General features: G+C 35.8%; 1 protein-coding gene across 4 annotated transcripts in view; it reads right to left on the minus strand.

Moving 5' to 3' along the window:
• Mgat2 (alpha-1,6-mannosyl-glycoprotein 2-beta-N-acetylglucosaminyltransferase) overlaps positions 1-16728 on the minus strand; it is a 210597-nt gene that overhangs the window by 35129 nt on the left and 158740 nt on the right. For all 4 annotated transcript variants that reach the window (XM_090393162.1, XM_090393160.1, XM_090393164.1 and 1 more), the window contains exon 7: positions 10426-10515. In XM_090393162.1, coding sequence (XP_090249288.1) covers positions 10426-10515 — 90 coding nt within the window. The remainder of the gene's footprint in view (positions 1-10425; positions 10516-16728) is intronic.

Below are 16728 nucleotides of genomic sequence, written 5' to 3' on the forward strand. Positions count from 1 at the left end.
CAATGATAGCATTTCGCATTAAACTACACCAGACATTTACATTGGGACTGTCACGCACGTTCCATGACAGAGTGAGGACTTTCACTCCCCCAATCTCGACACTGTGCCTGTTCACTTTTCCGCTGACTTGAAAAGTGGCTTCGTATGCAAATCTGGGAAAATAAATCTGGATTCTTGTCAACACATTCCAGAATTTCAGCTGAAAACATTACCTGCTGTGCCGTATCATTTTGCTTGATTTCATGCAACACCTGCATTTTGTGCGTGTATAGACATAACTTATGATGGACGACCTTGTAAACAGTGGAGCGGGGTATTTGCAGTTCTTGTGATGCTCTCCTAACGGGTTTTGTCAGGCTTTGTACAAAGGTCTTGCAAATTATCTCTACCATCACTTCTGATATTGGCTGCTTCTCTCCTTCATGTTGTTTCAAAACAAAATTCTTCTTGTCGTCAGGAAATTTTTTTTCAACAAAAGGATACTCTCGGGGTCGGGTGCTACTTTTTTGTACACCTGACAGAACTTACATTGCACTGCTTTGATTGATTTCAGCTCAGCGAACCACCACACAAATCGTGCTTTCTCTGCCTCTGATGCCATGTTTAAAACTATGATAGCTCTGTCCAGCAGTGCCACCACATCACGATGTAGGAAAAAATTCTAGATGAAACTTGTAGAGTCTCAGGAACATTTGAACAACCCAAATTTTACATATTTCTGCTTCATGATTTTTTACTGTTCTTTGAAACTAAGGAGCTCCAATGTGGACACCCTGTACAATATATATTACGATAACATACACAAACATATACATACGTAGTACAAACACGGGCAACGAGTTGCCCGTATTTGTACTACGTTCTAGGACTACTTGCATTTAGCTCATGCTAGTATTCACCGATATTTTATAGTTTTTGATACTATATTCGGCATGAAACTTTCTGATTCCAATCTTTGAGTTTCTTATTCGGTTTTAAAACAATGTGGGATCTAATATTTCCTTAATTTAATTAACGATAACATATATTTTATATTAAATTAAAGCAATGTGAGATGAAGTACTGGACTCCCCTCCCATTTACTATTTATAGGGCTTTAAGAGAAATCTGTAAGATCTATTGAAGTTCTAAAAGTAGTAAATGAAAATGAAAAGAAAAAAAAAGAGTTGTCATTTAATTAAAGAATTTAACTATGGAACATTTCATAACAAAACTTAGTGCACTGTCTGATTTACCATCAAAGAACATTTGAAGTTTTCATTTAATCCATTAGGAATATGTATACTAATAACAGATGAGGTTTTGTGGAATAGGTCAGATGAATCCATGCTTTCTCTAGAAGTTATAAAAGAGCATCATCATCAAATTCCTGACATGTACCCTCAAGAGGTGTACAGGATAAGTTAGTACTACATGAAAAATTTACATCATTACTAACTTCCTATCTACAATTTTCCTCCAAATCAGTCTGTTACTTGTCAAGACTCCAACATTATCAGATCTTATATTTCTATCGTCTAAGGCACTTTGTACCATATCAATCTACCTATATCTTGGTCTTCCTCTGGGTCATTTTCCTGCCAACCTGGCAGAGAACACTTGTTTTGCTAATCATTCCTCGCCCATTCTGTTTAAGTGACCATACCACCTGAGATTAGCTCTGCTAATGCATTCCTGGATGCTGACAATGTCAAGTTCTTTCCTAATATCCTCATTTTTAATATGATATTGTCATTGGGGTGTGCTTTCAGATTTGTTCCAGTAGCTGACTTTTCGCTGTTCGCCCTGGTTCCCTGGCAAAAATAATGGGGGCCTTGTTTAACCAGGCGACACCCCAGCCGGCATGAAATTTTGTCATGTTGTACCATCATTTTGTATATTGGTTTAAGCCAATAAGAATACAATTTGGTCAGCTAAATCCCAAATTGCCACCCTCATTCGTTCAGTATCTAGGTAGATACCCAACAGGGTGCACCACGAGAAGGTGAGGATTGGACATTAGGTCAGAAGCCTGGTCAGTTCTCCGCATTCCTTTAAAGGCTATGTGGAGGTCTCCTCTCAGTTATACAGTTTTGACCCTTAAGCACCCCTAAAAGAGCAGCAAGGATTTTAAAGATTTCTCTTAGTCCTAGAAATAGTACAGCAATGTGTACTTTAATGGAATAAATGTTCAAGACATACGCAGCCTACCCCATGCCCTCTAAGCATATTCACCAACCAAGATATATTACTTGAAACAGCATGTGACAGAGGAGACATTGGGGGTTTGAGAGTGCTGGATCTGTTGATAGCATCAAAGTATCTGTCCATAACCAAGTAAACCACACTGCCTAGTCGGGGAGAGCAATCTCCCAGAGTTTTCCAAACTTGAAATTTTCAATTAAGAAAGGGTATATATGGAACTACATGGCAGGTAATTATGACAAGCTATGTAGCTCAGAAGCAGTGACTGGATAAGAATTTGTAAGGGAAGGATGTTAGCATGGAGATAGTCAAAGGGTATCTGAAAGAAACAGTATCAGACTGTACATCCAAGGTTGGAAGATAAATCAGGTAGGAATTAGATGAATAAGCAGTATATCATTTAGCAGAATTACTGAGGAGAAATATATAATATATACAGGGTGTTCGGAATAAATTTGACAGTTTCGTAAGGAAAAAGAAAATCTTCTTTGTATCTATTAAATTTAATGAATTGACAAAAAAACATTACAGGCAGAGTTAATTACAATACTATCAACAAGATTTACTCAAAATAACCACCATTAGCATCGATCACAGCTTCAATTCTGCTTCGGAACCTCGAACAAGCTGATGCTACAGTCTCCCTGGGAAGGGCCGCAAAAACTGTTTTAATTTTATCCATTAACTGGGCTTTTGTATTACTGGAAGTGCGATTGGTGTCTTTTTCAACTGCGCCCCATACAAAATAATCCATGGGGTTAAGCTCTGGGGAGTTTGGAGGCCAAACATTTGGACTGGTGAAGTCGTAGAAATTTTCAGACAACCATTTTTGACATTTCCCAGAGGTGTGGCAAGGGGCCGAATCCTGCTGCCATACATACAGCCTACCATTGGCTACCCTTGTTATCCAGGGCTTGACTACAGTTAGCAACTCCACGAACAAAGCCCGAATTCCAATGCCAGGGTTCTTCAACACCTGTTCCTGCAGATTTGCGAGGAATTCTGCTGTACGAACGCAATCAGATCGTCTGCTAGGGATCTTTCTTCTTGCTACATCCTCGTAGTCACCATTGCAAGTCTCTAGTTCATGCCTGATTGTTTTTACTGTATTCAGGGAGCATTGGGCAGCAGTCGTAATATCCTTATTTTGATGGCGGGCACGAATCATCATGATACAAGTTATTCTCTTCCATGATTCAGGTGGGTTCCAGTTATCCATCCTTTCTGACATCTTGTATATGAATGAAGAAGGGTCCAAACTTTTAAATGAAGAGAAGTGTGTGTTAATACATGTAACTTACGGAAAAATATAATTAATTATAAATATGTCAAATTTATCCCGAACACCCTGTATAAGGAGAAAGGTGATTGGCAAGCTCATAAGAAGTACAAAATACAGTCCAGAAGGGTCACCAGCATGGTCAAGAAGACAAATTCCAATGAGAGGCCATCAGCTGAGCATGCTAAAGGAAATCCTAGAGTTCTTTTGTTATGCAGCAAGTAAAAAGAACAATGACTATGGATGATAACCTTTATGAATGATAATGGCAAGGAGGTGAGAGAAGCACATAAAACAGTTGAGTCGCTGAGTGACTGCTAGGCAGGCACTTATCAACCAGATGAAGTAACAGCAGTGACAAATGTAACAAGAACTGATGTGGGAATGGAGGTTGATGAACGAGAAATACTTAGGATACTGCAGAATCTAAATACAACATTGAAATGCAGATAAGATACTGAGCGTTACAAGAATTCAACAAAGGAATTGGCACTGCCTCTGACTAGGAAGTTTAACTCAAGTGACAACTCTGGAAAAGGAAGTGGGAGGACAAAATAGTTCTATTGCATAAAGTAAGTTCCAAGACAGAGGTAATAAATGATGAACCATTAAGTGCCTCCAAAAGTATTGGTAAAGCTGGTCAAAGACAAAATTCAGAAATGGGTGAAGTAAGTACATGATACTGTTATAAAGTTTTATTTAATTTTATTTTTTACCTGGCTAAGACGCATATATCCTTGATGAGAAATTATATTCTTGTTTTAATTTTTTATGCAAGCATAAAGCTGTTGACTTCACATAAGTTGCCTCAGGAAAATATAACTTTCACACTAAGTTAACTCTGGTATCTTCCTGGGTTATCTATCTACTGATGAGACCTCGATAAAGGTCGAAACCAGTTTGAATAGCGATCCTTCCCAAAATGTTTTTGCATTTTGGGATACTAAATCAACTGACATGAAGTAAACAGCCTCTATATACAACAATTTGTGACAAATGTAAGCTTTACTTTGCTTGGGTAAAGAATTAAAATAATATAATTTCTTGTTAAATATAAAATAATATGATACAATAACACTCTATTGGGGTGGGCAGCATGACTGCAAAGGGTCATTCATGCACGAGTAATTTACTCACTTTTTTTTTTTTTTTTTAAACAGTTGGTTCATTTATGATTTATTGGCACAAGGACAACAAATGTCATACTGTGCCATATAAAAGGTTATGGTAGTACACAAAAGGTATTAATAAACAGTCATAAAAAATAATTTTTTGTACATAGATATTATTTACTAATTTAAGTTAAGCAATACAGTATCTACATGTAAACAGAATATATAATCTAATGTGTCTGTATAAATTAATTCTTCATAAAAATTTAAAACATCATGCAATTTGTCTTAATCTGATAACATCTGCCTGAGTGTATATGGCTCAGTGAGAAGTAAAAATTTCATTCCTCTCTTGCACAACATGCTGACATGCATGTTGTATGTATGTTGCATTTTTCATAGATGTGAGTCATTAGCCCTCAGTAAACAAGAATGTGTAAGATGAGCGTGACCAACACAGAGCTTAGTAAGAACAACTTCCTCTTTTCTGTTGGTATGTTGACTAGACTGCCAATGCTTAATTTCAGGTTTAATCTCATGCAATTTTTTTTAGTGTTTCCTGCCACTGGACAATTAGCTTTGATCTCATAAACTGTCCGTAGTCTGTATATAGCACGTTGAAAAGTATGAGCTGATCTAGCAGCTGCAGAGGGGATAGTTGCAAAAAAAGGATTTGGTTGGAGATAGTAATGTCAGGAAACACAGCAGTAGCACAACCAATTGTCTCAGATCTTGAGTCATCAGTATAGATGGACAAGGAATCAGTGGACTGCTCTGTGTGCATTAAGTAATTGCAGGTAGACAGACGAAAGAAAATGAATACAAATTACAATGCTGGAAACTAGCAATATGAACTGTAATCACATTGTAAACTCACAATCTTGTCTGCATGGCAGTTGAATAAAATAACTTATTTTTCTTGACTCGAAAATAAAAAATTAAAAAAAAAAAAAAATTCCTATCTACTACCTTGTCACCTTATCAACTTCATGGCAATCTCAATCTAGATTCTTGTCTTTCTTCTACTATATGAATTACTCAAAAATGGTCAGATACCTATTGACTTGCTGGAATATGTATATTACAGGCTTTAGTTTGTTTGTTTTTTTAACACTAGTTTGTTTTTTTTTAACACTAAATTTAAATTGTATTTATCTGAAAGAATTAAATGTTTAGTTGGCTTATGTTTTTATTTGTGTTATTTCATGTTTAACCTTTGTATACATTTTCATCCTTTCATATATTTTTGATTTTTCACTTCCCATATTATATTTTACTTTTATAGTGATTTTTTGCTTTATTTTATGTATAAAAAAAAATCTTTTTGAAATTTTTGAAGATACAAGTCAAAACATTAAATTTCACATGAAAGGTTCCTTCTTTCTCGTGAATCAGCTTTTGATTTTAAAAAGAAAAATTACACAGAGAAGGTATTACTGATTGTGCCATAAAAGACTTCATTGTCATCGATTTGAATTTGTGGGATTTTGTGCAGTGCAGTATGTGTGAAATGTATTTGTCGAGAAAATTAAAGGATGTGTGGTAGGAAATTGAAATTGGAGAGAGAGAGAATGTGTATTAAATGTTTCCAAAGTGAGTGCCTATTAGGTGACGAGAATGTAGCAAATGTTAGTAGAGTGGACAGTACAATTTTAAGATGGAAAATTATGTTATTAAAAAGAGAATGAAATGGACATTAATAAAGAAACAGCACGGTTAAATGTTATCCCTAACAGCACAAGTGCGAAATTGAAAAATTGCAGACGAAGTAAAAAAATTAGCAGGGCTGAAAAGAGAAGGAAGTAGGTGGTCCAAAGTAATAAACACCAAGCAAACAAACAAGAAAAACAACTTAAGGAGAAAATTATATACGGAGACCAATGATCAGGGAAGTACTTAATGAAAGTGTGTTAAAAAAAAAAAAATAAATAAAAATAAATAAATAAAAAAGATATTTCCCTGGTCAAAATTTCATAATATTAGTCACACCATTAGGATACAAAAGCTAAGTCAAAGGAAATGATTGTCTTGGTTGGCACAAACGACATGAGAGGTGAGAAAAATTCTATGAGGGAGGATGTAAAGCAGTTGTTAGAAGATGCAAAACTGAAGAGCGAGAAGGTGAAGATTGTAAGTCTCCTACCACGCTTTGGATCTCTGGTCTGTGTTTGACAGAAAGAAGGATTTGTAGTGCTGATGGACTTTATCTAAAGTGTTTTGGTGTTAGATGTCTAGAGAGAACTTTACTGAGCATGCTGAAGCATAAATTCAGAAAAACTGAAGCAATTAGGGTGGAAGCAGGCGAGTTTGTGTGAAGGCACCCATGAGACGAGTGAGTGTGAGAATGACCAAGTGTGGAATCTAGTCTCTCAAACAAAAGTATTGATTGAATAGGGTAGTCAATTCAGGAAGTGGGTGTGGCCTAAAGGAATGTTGCAGTTTCTATATAATAATGCCAGAACTTGTCAGGAACAGGAGGAAAGAGTTTTTGGCATTGGTTAGTGCAACCTCACTAAAAGATATAGGCATTAAAGAGACTTGGCTAACTGCAGATGATGTAGTTACAGGGTTAGAATGTGAAGGATTTAGCATTTTCAGGGAAGATAGGATTGGAGGAGGAGGAGTACCGCTAATGTCAACAGATGAACTGCAGTCAAAAAGAATAGGAGATAGGCAGGTGGGTGGCTGTTATTTAAAGCAGTCTAGTGTGAGATCAAGGCCACTAAGACCAAACATACAGTTGGTTGTTGCTATAGGCCAGGGAGATCCACAGATGATCTGCAAGATATTCATCGGCAAATTAGTACAATGAGCACAGGTCAAGTGATTATTACGGGGGACTTTGACTATGGAGATATAGACTGGAAGGAAGGAAATGGAATTTATACACCTACTAAGAGATAATTACTTGAAGCAGAGTGTGATGGAGAGAGAAGTAGGGATGTGAAAGTACTGACCTGGTCATAAGATCAAAGCATTATCCATAACTAAGGTGACCATATTGCCTCAAATTGATGAACGTGACCATGTGGTCTTGACTTGGGAGATTTTACAACATGAGGAATATTCTGTCAAGAAGGGTATTATGTAGAACTATAAGGCAGGTGATTATGACAAGCTTAGGAGGAAGCTTAAATCTGTGAGATGGCATCAAACACTGCAGAGTAAGGATGTTAGAAGTGCATGGGAGATAGTTAAGGGTAATCTAGAGGAAGCAATATTAAATTGTATACCTAAGGTAAGGAGGGTTAATCGGGTAGGGATGAGTAATTTCATTAAGCACAAGCTGCAGAAGAAAATGCTGTGGAGAGTATTCAAAGAAAAAGGTGACTGGCAAACTCATGAATAAAACAAAGTTTAGGTAATAAAAGTGATCAGCATGGCAAGGAAAACAAAATCAAATTATGAGAAAAATCTAGCTAAATAGGCCAAAGGAAATCGCAAAGAGTTCTTTTGTTATTGTGGCAAATAACATGAAGAATGACTAGGGAAGATTAATTACCCTTAATGAGTGATGATGGTCACGAGGTGAGAGAAGCAGATAAAATAGTCAAGTTACCGACTGACTACTTTGCAAGGGTATATCATCCTAGTGAAGTTACTACTTTAACATATGTGACAGACATTAATGCAGAAACACAGATGGATGAATTGCAGGATCTTAATTTAAATATGGCATGGGGTTAAATGGGATATCAGCCCGAGTTTTGAAAATGTGCAAGGAACCGGAAATGCCTCTAACTAGGCTCTTTAATTTAAGTCTCAGATATGGTAGAGTTCCAAGGCAGTGGAAAGAGGACAAAATAATTCCCTTGCAGGGAATTATTTTATATATTTCAATTATTTTACATAAAAGTATATATTAAGTATCTCAGACATGGTGGTAAAAGTCCTGGAAAAATTGGTCAAAAAGAGAATCAAAAATGGGTGGATAAAAATATGATACTGTACAAGTGGCAACATGGCTTTGTGAAGAGTCAGTCATGCCCTAATAATTCACTAACTTTTTATAATAGAGTAACAGCAGAGTTGGATAAAGGAAATGTTTACACGATGACTCTGCTGGATTATTATTATTATTAAGAGAGACCTCAGGAAGTCAGGAACTCATCGAGTGAGGCCACATACTACATGCAGCAGTTATCATACTTATTCTTGAATTCATTCACACTGCTTGCACTCACAACATCCAATGGCAATCCATTCCAATCAAGCACCACCCTATGAGAGAAAAATCTAGCTCTCACCCCCTTCTTAGCAGCATTCAAGGATACCCTCTTGTTCTCCCCCCCCCACACACACCTACATAAATTGAAAAATTCCATTAGTTGAAATCCTATACGAGCTTTTCAGAAGTTTGTAAGTCTCAATCATATCACTCCCCCTTTTTCTCCTGTTTGCTACTGTTTACAGGCTACAAATTCTCAATCTGTCTTCATAATCAGCATTCCACAATCCTGAAATCATTTTTAATACTCTCCTTTGTACTCTCTCCAATATATCAGAATCACAATGGAAAGCAGGAGACCTGACCTGTGCACAATAGTCCAAGTGAGGTCTTATCAAGGCCTTGTAAAGAGGAAAACTTATATCCTTATCTTTACATGTGAATGTTTGTTTCAGCATTGCAATTATTTTTTGAGTTGTATTTGCAATCTTTGCTACATGGCCACTGAAGTTCAACTTATTTTGCAAAGACATGGAACTCTGCTATTCTAATTTGCTATGCAAATTAGAACAAATGGGGATGGATATGGCACTGGTTAAGTGGATGAGAGGGTGGCTGCTAAACAAATATCAAAAAGTGGTATATGGTGGGGCAGAATAGAGGCAAAAACAGGTGACTAGTGGTGTGACAAAGTTTGGTGCTGGGACCATTGCTGTTTAATTTGTACATAAATGATACAAGAAATAATCTGAAAGGAAATATTCAGTTGTTTGTTATGATGCAAAATTATATAGAGTAATAGTTAATCAAGGTGATGTAGAGAGCTTGCAGGATGATTTAAATAGGCTGCAGGTATGTGTAAAAGATAATGGGTATCAGTTTAATGTGCAGAATGTAAAGTTATGCATTTTTGGATAAATAGATTGGAAGCTGTGTATCACACTGATGGCAATATACTACAGGAAATAGATGCAGCTAAAGATTTAGGAGTGGTGGTAGACAGACAGTTAAAGTTCAGAGGATATATTGCTAAGTGTGGCCGATAAGATTATCTGGCTATTGAAGAACACATTAACATGTAGAGATAAAGAAGTTATTATTCCTCTTTATAGGGCCTTGATACATCTACATCTGGATTACTTAAATCTAGTCTCTTGGGCTTCTTGGGGGATGAGGAACTGGTGGAGAAGATTCAGAGGCAAGTGACCAAGATGGTGAATAGCCTGTAGAATGTTCCCTATGAAGGTTGAGAGTGTGTGGATTGCAGAAGTTATTTGATAGAAGAAAAAGATGGGATACGATAGAAACATTTAAGTTGTTTAAAGGATTTTTATCGGATTGATGCAGGGGAATGTTTCAGCACTTGGCTGGAGGGGCCAGAACAAGGAATCATTCCTGGAAGCTGAATAAAGGTGTGGTTAGTAGGGGGTGTGAGGACTAGATTTTTTGCTTGGAGAGTTGTGAATGAGTGGAATGGGTTGCCAGAGTCAGTTGTGAGTGCTTTATCTATTAATGGGTTCAAGGAGGAGTATGATAGATTGTGTAGATAGTTTAGGTGTCCTATATTGAGTCTATGGACTCCACGGAGGTGCCCATACAATAATAATAATAATTTAAACATCAAAGCTAACATATTAGGAAAAACCATTCAAACAATAGATATCAAATTTCTATCTACAAACCTTGGCACATTTTTTCAGCTGATTCCACAGTGACCGGGTAATAACCATTCCCATGTTATGCTTACTGGAGAGCCATTTGACTATTTCCACCTAAAAAAAAGTTTTGCAATATCTGTTTAAAAGAGCATACTTATGAACTAGTTTACGTAAGGAAATACCATGAATAGACATATAATTAAAATTATAATCACTGAATTAACTCACGTAAAATATTATTTATTAGTAGAATTTTCACCTGAGCATCACAGGCATCTTCAAGTACATGTAAAAATCTAATTAAACAATAACTGCAATTCCAAAAGGCACCATCTAAGTGGCTAATATAAGATAACTAAAAAATGTCATTAAATTTCCTGACTTTTTTTTTTTTTTTTTTTTAAATAAGTTAGGAAATTTAATGGCCTTTTTTAGTTATCTTACATTAGCTACTTAGATGGCACCTTTGAATTGTCAGTTATTGTTTAATTACCTTTTTACATGTACTGAAGATGCCTGTGATACTCAGGTGAAAATTCTACTAATAAGTAATCTTTTATGCGAGTTAAATCCATTATTATAATTTTAATTACTCTGATAACGGAAGTGTGTGCGTGTAGGATTTAAGGCAGAGTGATAATTTGTCATGCATATACACTATTGTAGTTGCAGAAAAGTATTGTAGACAAAAGTCGCAAAAAATTGACGATTGTTCAATATGTAAAATTTCATGGCCTGTAACAGAGATCAGCATTTCATTCAGAAATCGTCATCTTGTATGCTGAATGGATTAAATGAACAGTAACAATGGAAACATTTAATGGAAACTTACAAGATGATTTATTTGGCAAAATTTTTTTTTAATCAATGAACTCTCCTCGATCTCTCTTTCCATTCTTGGAATCTACCAAGTTCTGTGTGATTACCACCTCTCCTATTTCAGACAAACTGAATGTCCTGTGGAGAAAAAAATTAAAATATCAATCTTACATCATTAATAAGAAATCTGGCTTAGTTGGCATCAATCTCATGATGCACTAGGCCAGATTTCTGAACCAGAATCTTCTGGTTTAGAATAAGCCTACTCCAATGATGCTTCAAGTTTGGACTTTTATTTAAGGAAAGTGCTGAAACCTTGCTGCATCAACCTAATTTGAATCCAAACAACTGCCTTTTCTTAGAAAAAAAACCTTTTTTTTCTAAGAAACCTTGTCTCATTCTCATCAGATGAATTGTTTTTTCTTATTTCATTTTATATATATCAATTACTACTTTGCCCACTTCATGCTGTTCTTTATACCATCACATGGCTTGTACTGTTTTTTGAATAATCCACTGCTAATGCTCTGTGCCGTACTTACTAACCTACCCATCACTAATGATGACCTGTTAATTTCAGGATGAAATACTGGGTAAGTTGAGGTTTTTTTTTTTTTTTGCATTTTAATTGCTTCATTTATCTTTGTCTACGTGTAGGCTGTTCTCTACAGAACAAGTAAAATATTTCAGATATTTGGGTACAATTTTTAGTGAAGGTAATAAATTAAATTTGGAAACAGCTAACAGAATAAAGGAAGCATATATTACAGGAGAGAGTCAACTATATAAATTTATATGGAACAAGAGATATTAGCCAAAACTTTAAACTAGAAGTATTCAAACTGCTTTTAACTTATGGATCTGAGAGTTGTTAGGGATAAAAAGAACTGATCAAAGACTAGAAAGCATAGACATGGAAGTCCTAAGATAAACAACGTTAAATGCCATCAATGGCAGAATCATATTAAAAATGAAAGTATTAGAAATGAATATGACATTAGCATCAAGAATATGTGAGCACATCTAATCTGGAATGGTCACAAACAGAATGGGAGAGGAAAGTTTAGCAAGACAGGCAGTTGAACAGTATAGCAAGAAAAAGATCCACAACAATCTATGTGGATTGATGTAGTCACTTTAGAAGACTCAAATGTTAGATGTGACCATGTTAGATGAGGATACCTATCATGAATTTGATAACGAAAATTATCAGATTATATGCCAATATGAATTCCGTGGATGTGATAATGTGTTGTGTGTTATGTTTCATCAAGTTGTTTTCGACTCCTGGTGATTCTATGAATATACACTCTCCATTCAGATCTGTCCCTGGCCATATCTTTCAGAATTTCCAAGCGCATTCCAGTTGGTTGCTTCTTTAACTCCATCCACCTATCTAATTCTTGGTCTTTCTCTTTTCCTGCTTCCATCAACTTTAAGCAAGCATCATCTTCTCCAGACTATCATTTGCTCACATAATATGTTCAAAGTATGACAATTTTTGCTTGATGATCAGAGCTTCGAGGGAGCAATCTGGCTTTATTTTGTCTATCACTGATTTATTGGTTTGCATTGCAATCCATGTATTCTTAGTAAGCATCTCTAAATCCATAATTCAAATGCATCTATCTTCCTTCTTTCACTCTTTCTCAGGGTCCAACTTTCACATCCATACAGTACCACAGGGAATACCATTGCTTTCACAATTCTGATTTTTGTTGGAAGGCTAATATCTTTAAAGATCTTGCTTAAATTTGTCATTGCTTTCTTTCCGAGTAATAATCTTCTTCTAACTTCTTCAGTACAATAACCACCTTTATCAATTCAGGATCCTAGGAGCACAAAATTGTTAACTACTTCCATTTTCTCCCCATCTACTTCAAAATCATTAAGCTCACGTGTTAACCTCAAAAAGACACAAATTATAATAAGTTTAAGGCCAGATTTAGCATTTCCTTCTTTAACTTTCATAATAAGTTCCTCCAAATCTTCTTTGCATTCTACTAGCAAGGTGGTATCAACTGCATACCTCAAATTATTATTTCTTCCACCAATTTTAATTCCAACTGAAGACTCCTCCAGCCTTGCCATTCTTAAAATGGATTCGCTGTACAAGTTAAACAGGTATGGAGATAAAATACATTCTTGTTGCACCCTTTTACCTATCGTGAAATACTCAGTTTCTCCAAGATCTATACAGACAGTAGCTTCTTATTCATAATAAAGATCCCTCAGAAGGATAATGAAATGCTCTGGTACTCCCATTGTTCTTAATGCATTCCAGTTTCACATGATCTACAGAGTCAAAAGCTCTTACTATAGTCAAGGAAACAAGAGGGAGATATTCTTTTGATATTCCTGTTGTAAAATAAATGTCGGTTGTGCCATTGTAATATTTTGGGTTATGTTATTATTATGTTAATTATTTTCTCTAATGTCTATATCAGTGCGCCTTTGTATTATTCTTACTCTTTTGTCTTTATCTTTCCTAAGTCTACTTTAACCTCAAACTCTCTGCTAAGTACTTTTTACTTTATTCCAATTTAATCCGATTAACTTACTCCCCGCTTGCAATCCTTTATACCTTCTACAAGTGTTAGAAGGTATAAAGTGCTGTCAGTGAGAAGGTGAATGAAATAGGCAACTCACGGTTGCAATTAACTATCTCCCAGGCTAACTCAAGAAAAATATATATTGTTTTTCGACTGCGCCATCCTAAATTAATTTTATAGCACGAGAAGATTAGTTGTAACACTTATAGAATAGATCACTTTCTAAAATAATTACCGTATTTTCTGGCGTATAAGACGTGCTTTTTTTTCTTTGAAAATAGGTCTGAAAAACAGGGTGCATCTTATATGCTGATACTCAGTTTTTTATTATTTTCATTTCAGGAAATTTTCTCTGTTCCGAGTTATGCAATTTCTTTATTGCTTCCTTCCAGTGTGTGTGTGAAAGCATTCTAGTTACGTAGAGCAGTGTTTCTCAAACTTCAGACATCTGTGTTAATATGATTGGTGCGGTATTAACAAAAGATTGTGCTAGTAAATGACAAAGAGAAGCCGACAGTTGAGTTGAAATGCTAATTCTCTTCAACCGAATTCCTTATATAATATCTGAAACACATTCATTATATACATATCTTCGTTTTAACACATTCATTCAAACAAAACCATATGTTGCACCGGCAACATATGGTTTTGTTTGAGGCATACAGCATTTTCTGTGGGAGGGGGACATGCGATTCATTAGTTAGTGCCGTTTTTATCCCAGTTGTCTCTAATTGCACTCTTTGTTGAGAAACATATTGCACAGCCTGCAGATGTCTCTGTACCTCATTCAGTGATACAATAGGAATTTTACGATCTCGAACTTCACGGATACATTGAATTTTATTAGGTCTTCAGAGGGGTCCATTGACCCCTGAAGACCTTTCACGTACCACACTTTGAGAAACACTGACATAAAGTTCAGTGAATGTACAGTCATCGACAATCACAGTTGTGTCCTGTTCGTTTAAACTTTTCAATTGTTGTCGCAGTTGTGAACGGTGATAAATTTCTGCCGTTAAATTTTCTCTAAATTTCTTGGCAAATTATGGCTGAAAAATGCCGACATTGTTACAATATTGCATACAAGCTACATGTGATTGCGTATGCTAAAGAACATGGAAACAGGGCTGTAGAGAGGTATTTTGGACCACCCCCAACTGAGAAAATGATAAGAACTTGGCAAAATCAGGAAGAGGATTAAAAAAAAAACAACTCACAGTAAATATAACCTAAGAAGTGGAACTGCAAAATGGCCAGAACTGAATACTTGGATTTTAGACCAACCACAGAAAAGCGGGACTTTCAGTGTCTACAAAAAATGATTATTCATCAAGCGAAAGCGATGACCACTAACAGAGGGATCGCCAACTTTACTGAATTAACATCATGGTGTTCAAGATTCATGAAGAGAAACCAGCTATGTATGCAGACTAAAACAAAAATATCACAAAAGATGCCAGCTGAATATGAAGAAAAAATTATTGAATTTCATCGATTCATCATTAACGCAAGGAAACGAGAAAATTTTGAACTTGTGCAAATAGGAAACATGGACGACGTTCCGCTGACTTCTGATGTGCCCTCAAACAAAACTGTAGATTCCAAGGGCACTAAAAGTGTTACTATTAAAACTTCGGGGCATGAAAAAAACTCACTACACGGTTGTTTTATCCTGCTGTGCTGATGGGACAAGATGGCTGCCACTATTGATTTTTAAAAGGAAGATGCTGCCCAAAGAAAAACTGCTTAAAGGAGTGTTTGTACATGCTTACGCAAAAGGCTGGATGGATGGAGGAGGAGGAATGAAGTTATGGATAGATAAAATTTGGTCTAGGTGCCCTGGTGAAGAAGCCTGCCATGCTAGTATGGGATCAGTTTCGTTCTCACAGAACAGACGATGTTACAAATAAACTCAAGGAATTGAAAACTCAGTTAGCTGTCATTCCAGGAAGTCTAACTAGTCAGCTTCAACCTTTAGATGTCTGTATTAATAAACCATTTAAAGGATTTATGAAGGAGAAGTGGAACAGCTGGATGCAGTCTTCAGATTTTGAGGTTATGCCATCAAGAAGAAGCCTAGCATTTTGCTAGTTTGTGAGTGGGTCAAAGCTTCATGGGATGCTGTGAAAACTGAGACAGTGGTGAAATCATTTAAGAAGTGTGGAATTAGTAATGCACTGGATGGTACAGAGGACAATTTGTTGTAGAGGGACGCAGATTCTGATTTAGAAGAGTTTCAAGTGTCTCTTCATTTAGCTCTGGAGATGAATTTCTGGGTTTTGATGATTAAAAGGTGGGTACTCTTTCCTAGTTAGATTAGGTAATTGTTGAAAGTAGACCTACTTATTACTTTATATTTGAAATACTGTAAATTCATTATAATATTCAGTGATAAAGTTTTTTTTCCTAAAAAATGTGTACAAAAAAGGGGTGCGTCCTATATGCCAGCAAATACGGTACTTAAATAGTCAGTCGTGGCAATTTCTCTAATTTAAGCACACACAGGTTCAGTTGTTTTTATAAGACAGTGCATTGGTCAAAGATCAGGCGATAGTTTTAAACAAACAAAACATGTTTATTCTACCTTAAGCAACTATACAATCTAATATACAATTGAACAATTTCTCTCTGATGCCTATCTTGAATTCAAATCGTAACCTTACAATTTAGATCTGCTATTCACAATGCTTAAATAACTTACTTTACAAAATCTAGGCATTTACTGGCTGTTACAATTTACATCATTGGCTAACATTCTTCCTAATATATATACTAGTTAACTTTCAGCCTCAATTAAATAATGACTATACAATTACTTTAACAAAGCTACGTTCAATGGACATACAATTCTTAACCATTACCTCAGTGTTAATACAATAGAATCTACTCATAAAGTCGCAGAAACATATACAGTCCCACCAGCTTTGAAGATCTGTGGCGGTCCTGCTGACTACCT

Source organism: Typopeltis vanoorti, chromosome 5, assembly GCF_054136105.1.
Source record: "Typopeltis vanoorti isolate ZY-2024b chromosome 5, IOZ_Tvanoo_1.0, whole genome shotgun sequence".
Lineage (NCBI taxonomy): Eukaryota > Metazoa > Arthropoda > Arachnida > Uropygi > Thelyphonidae > Typopeltis > Typopeltis vanoorti.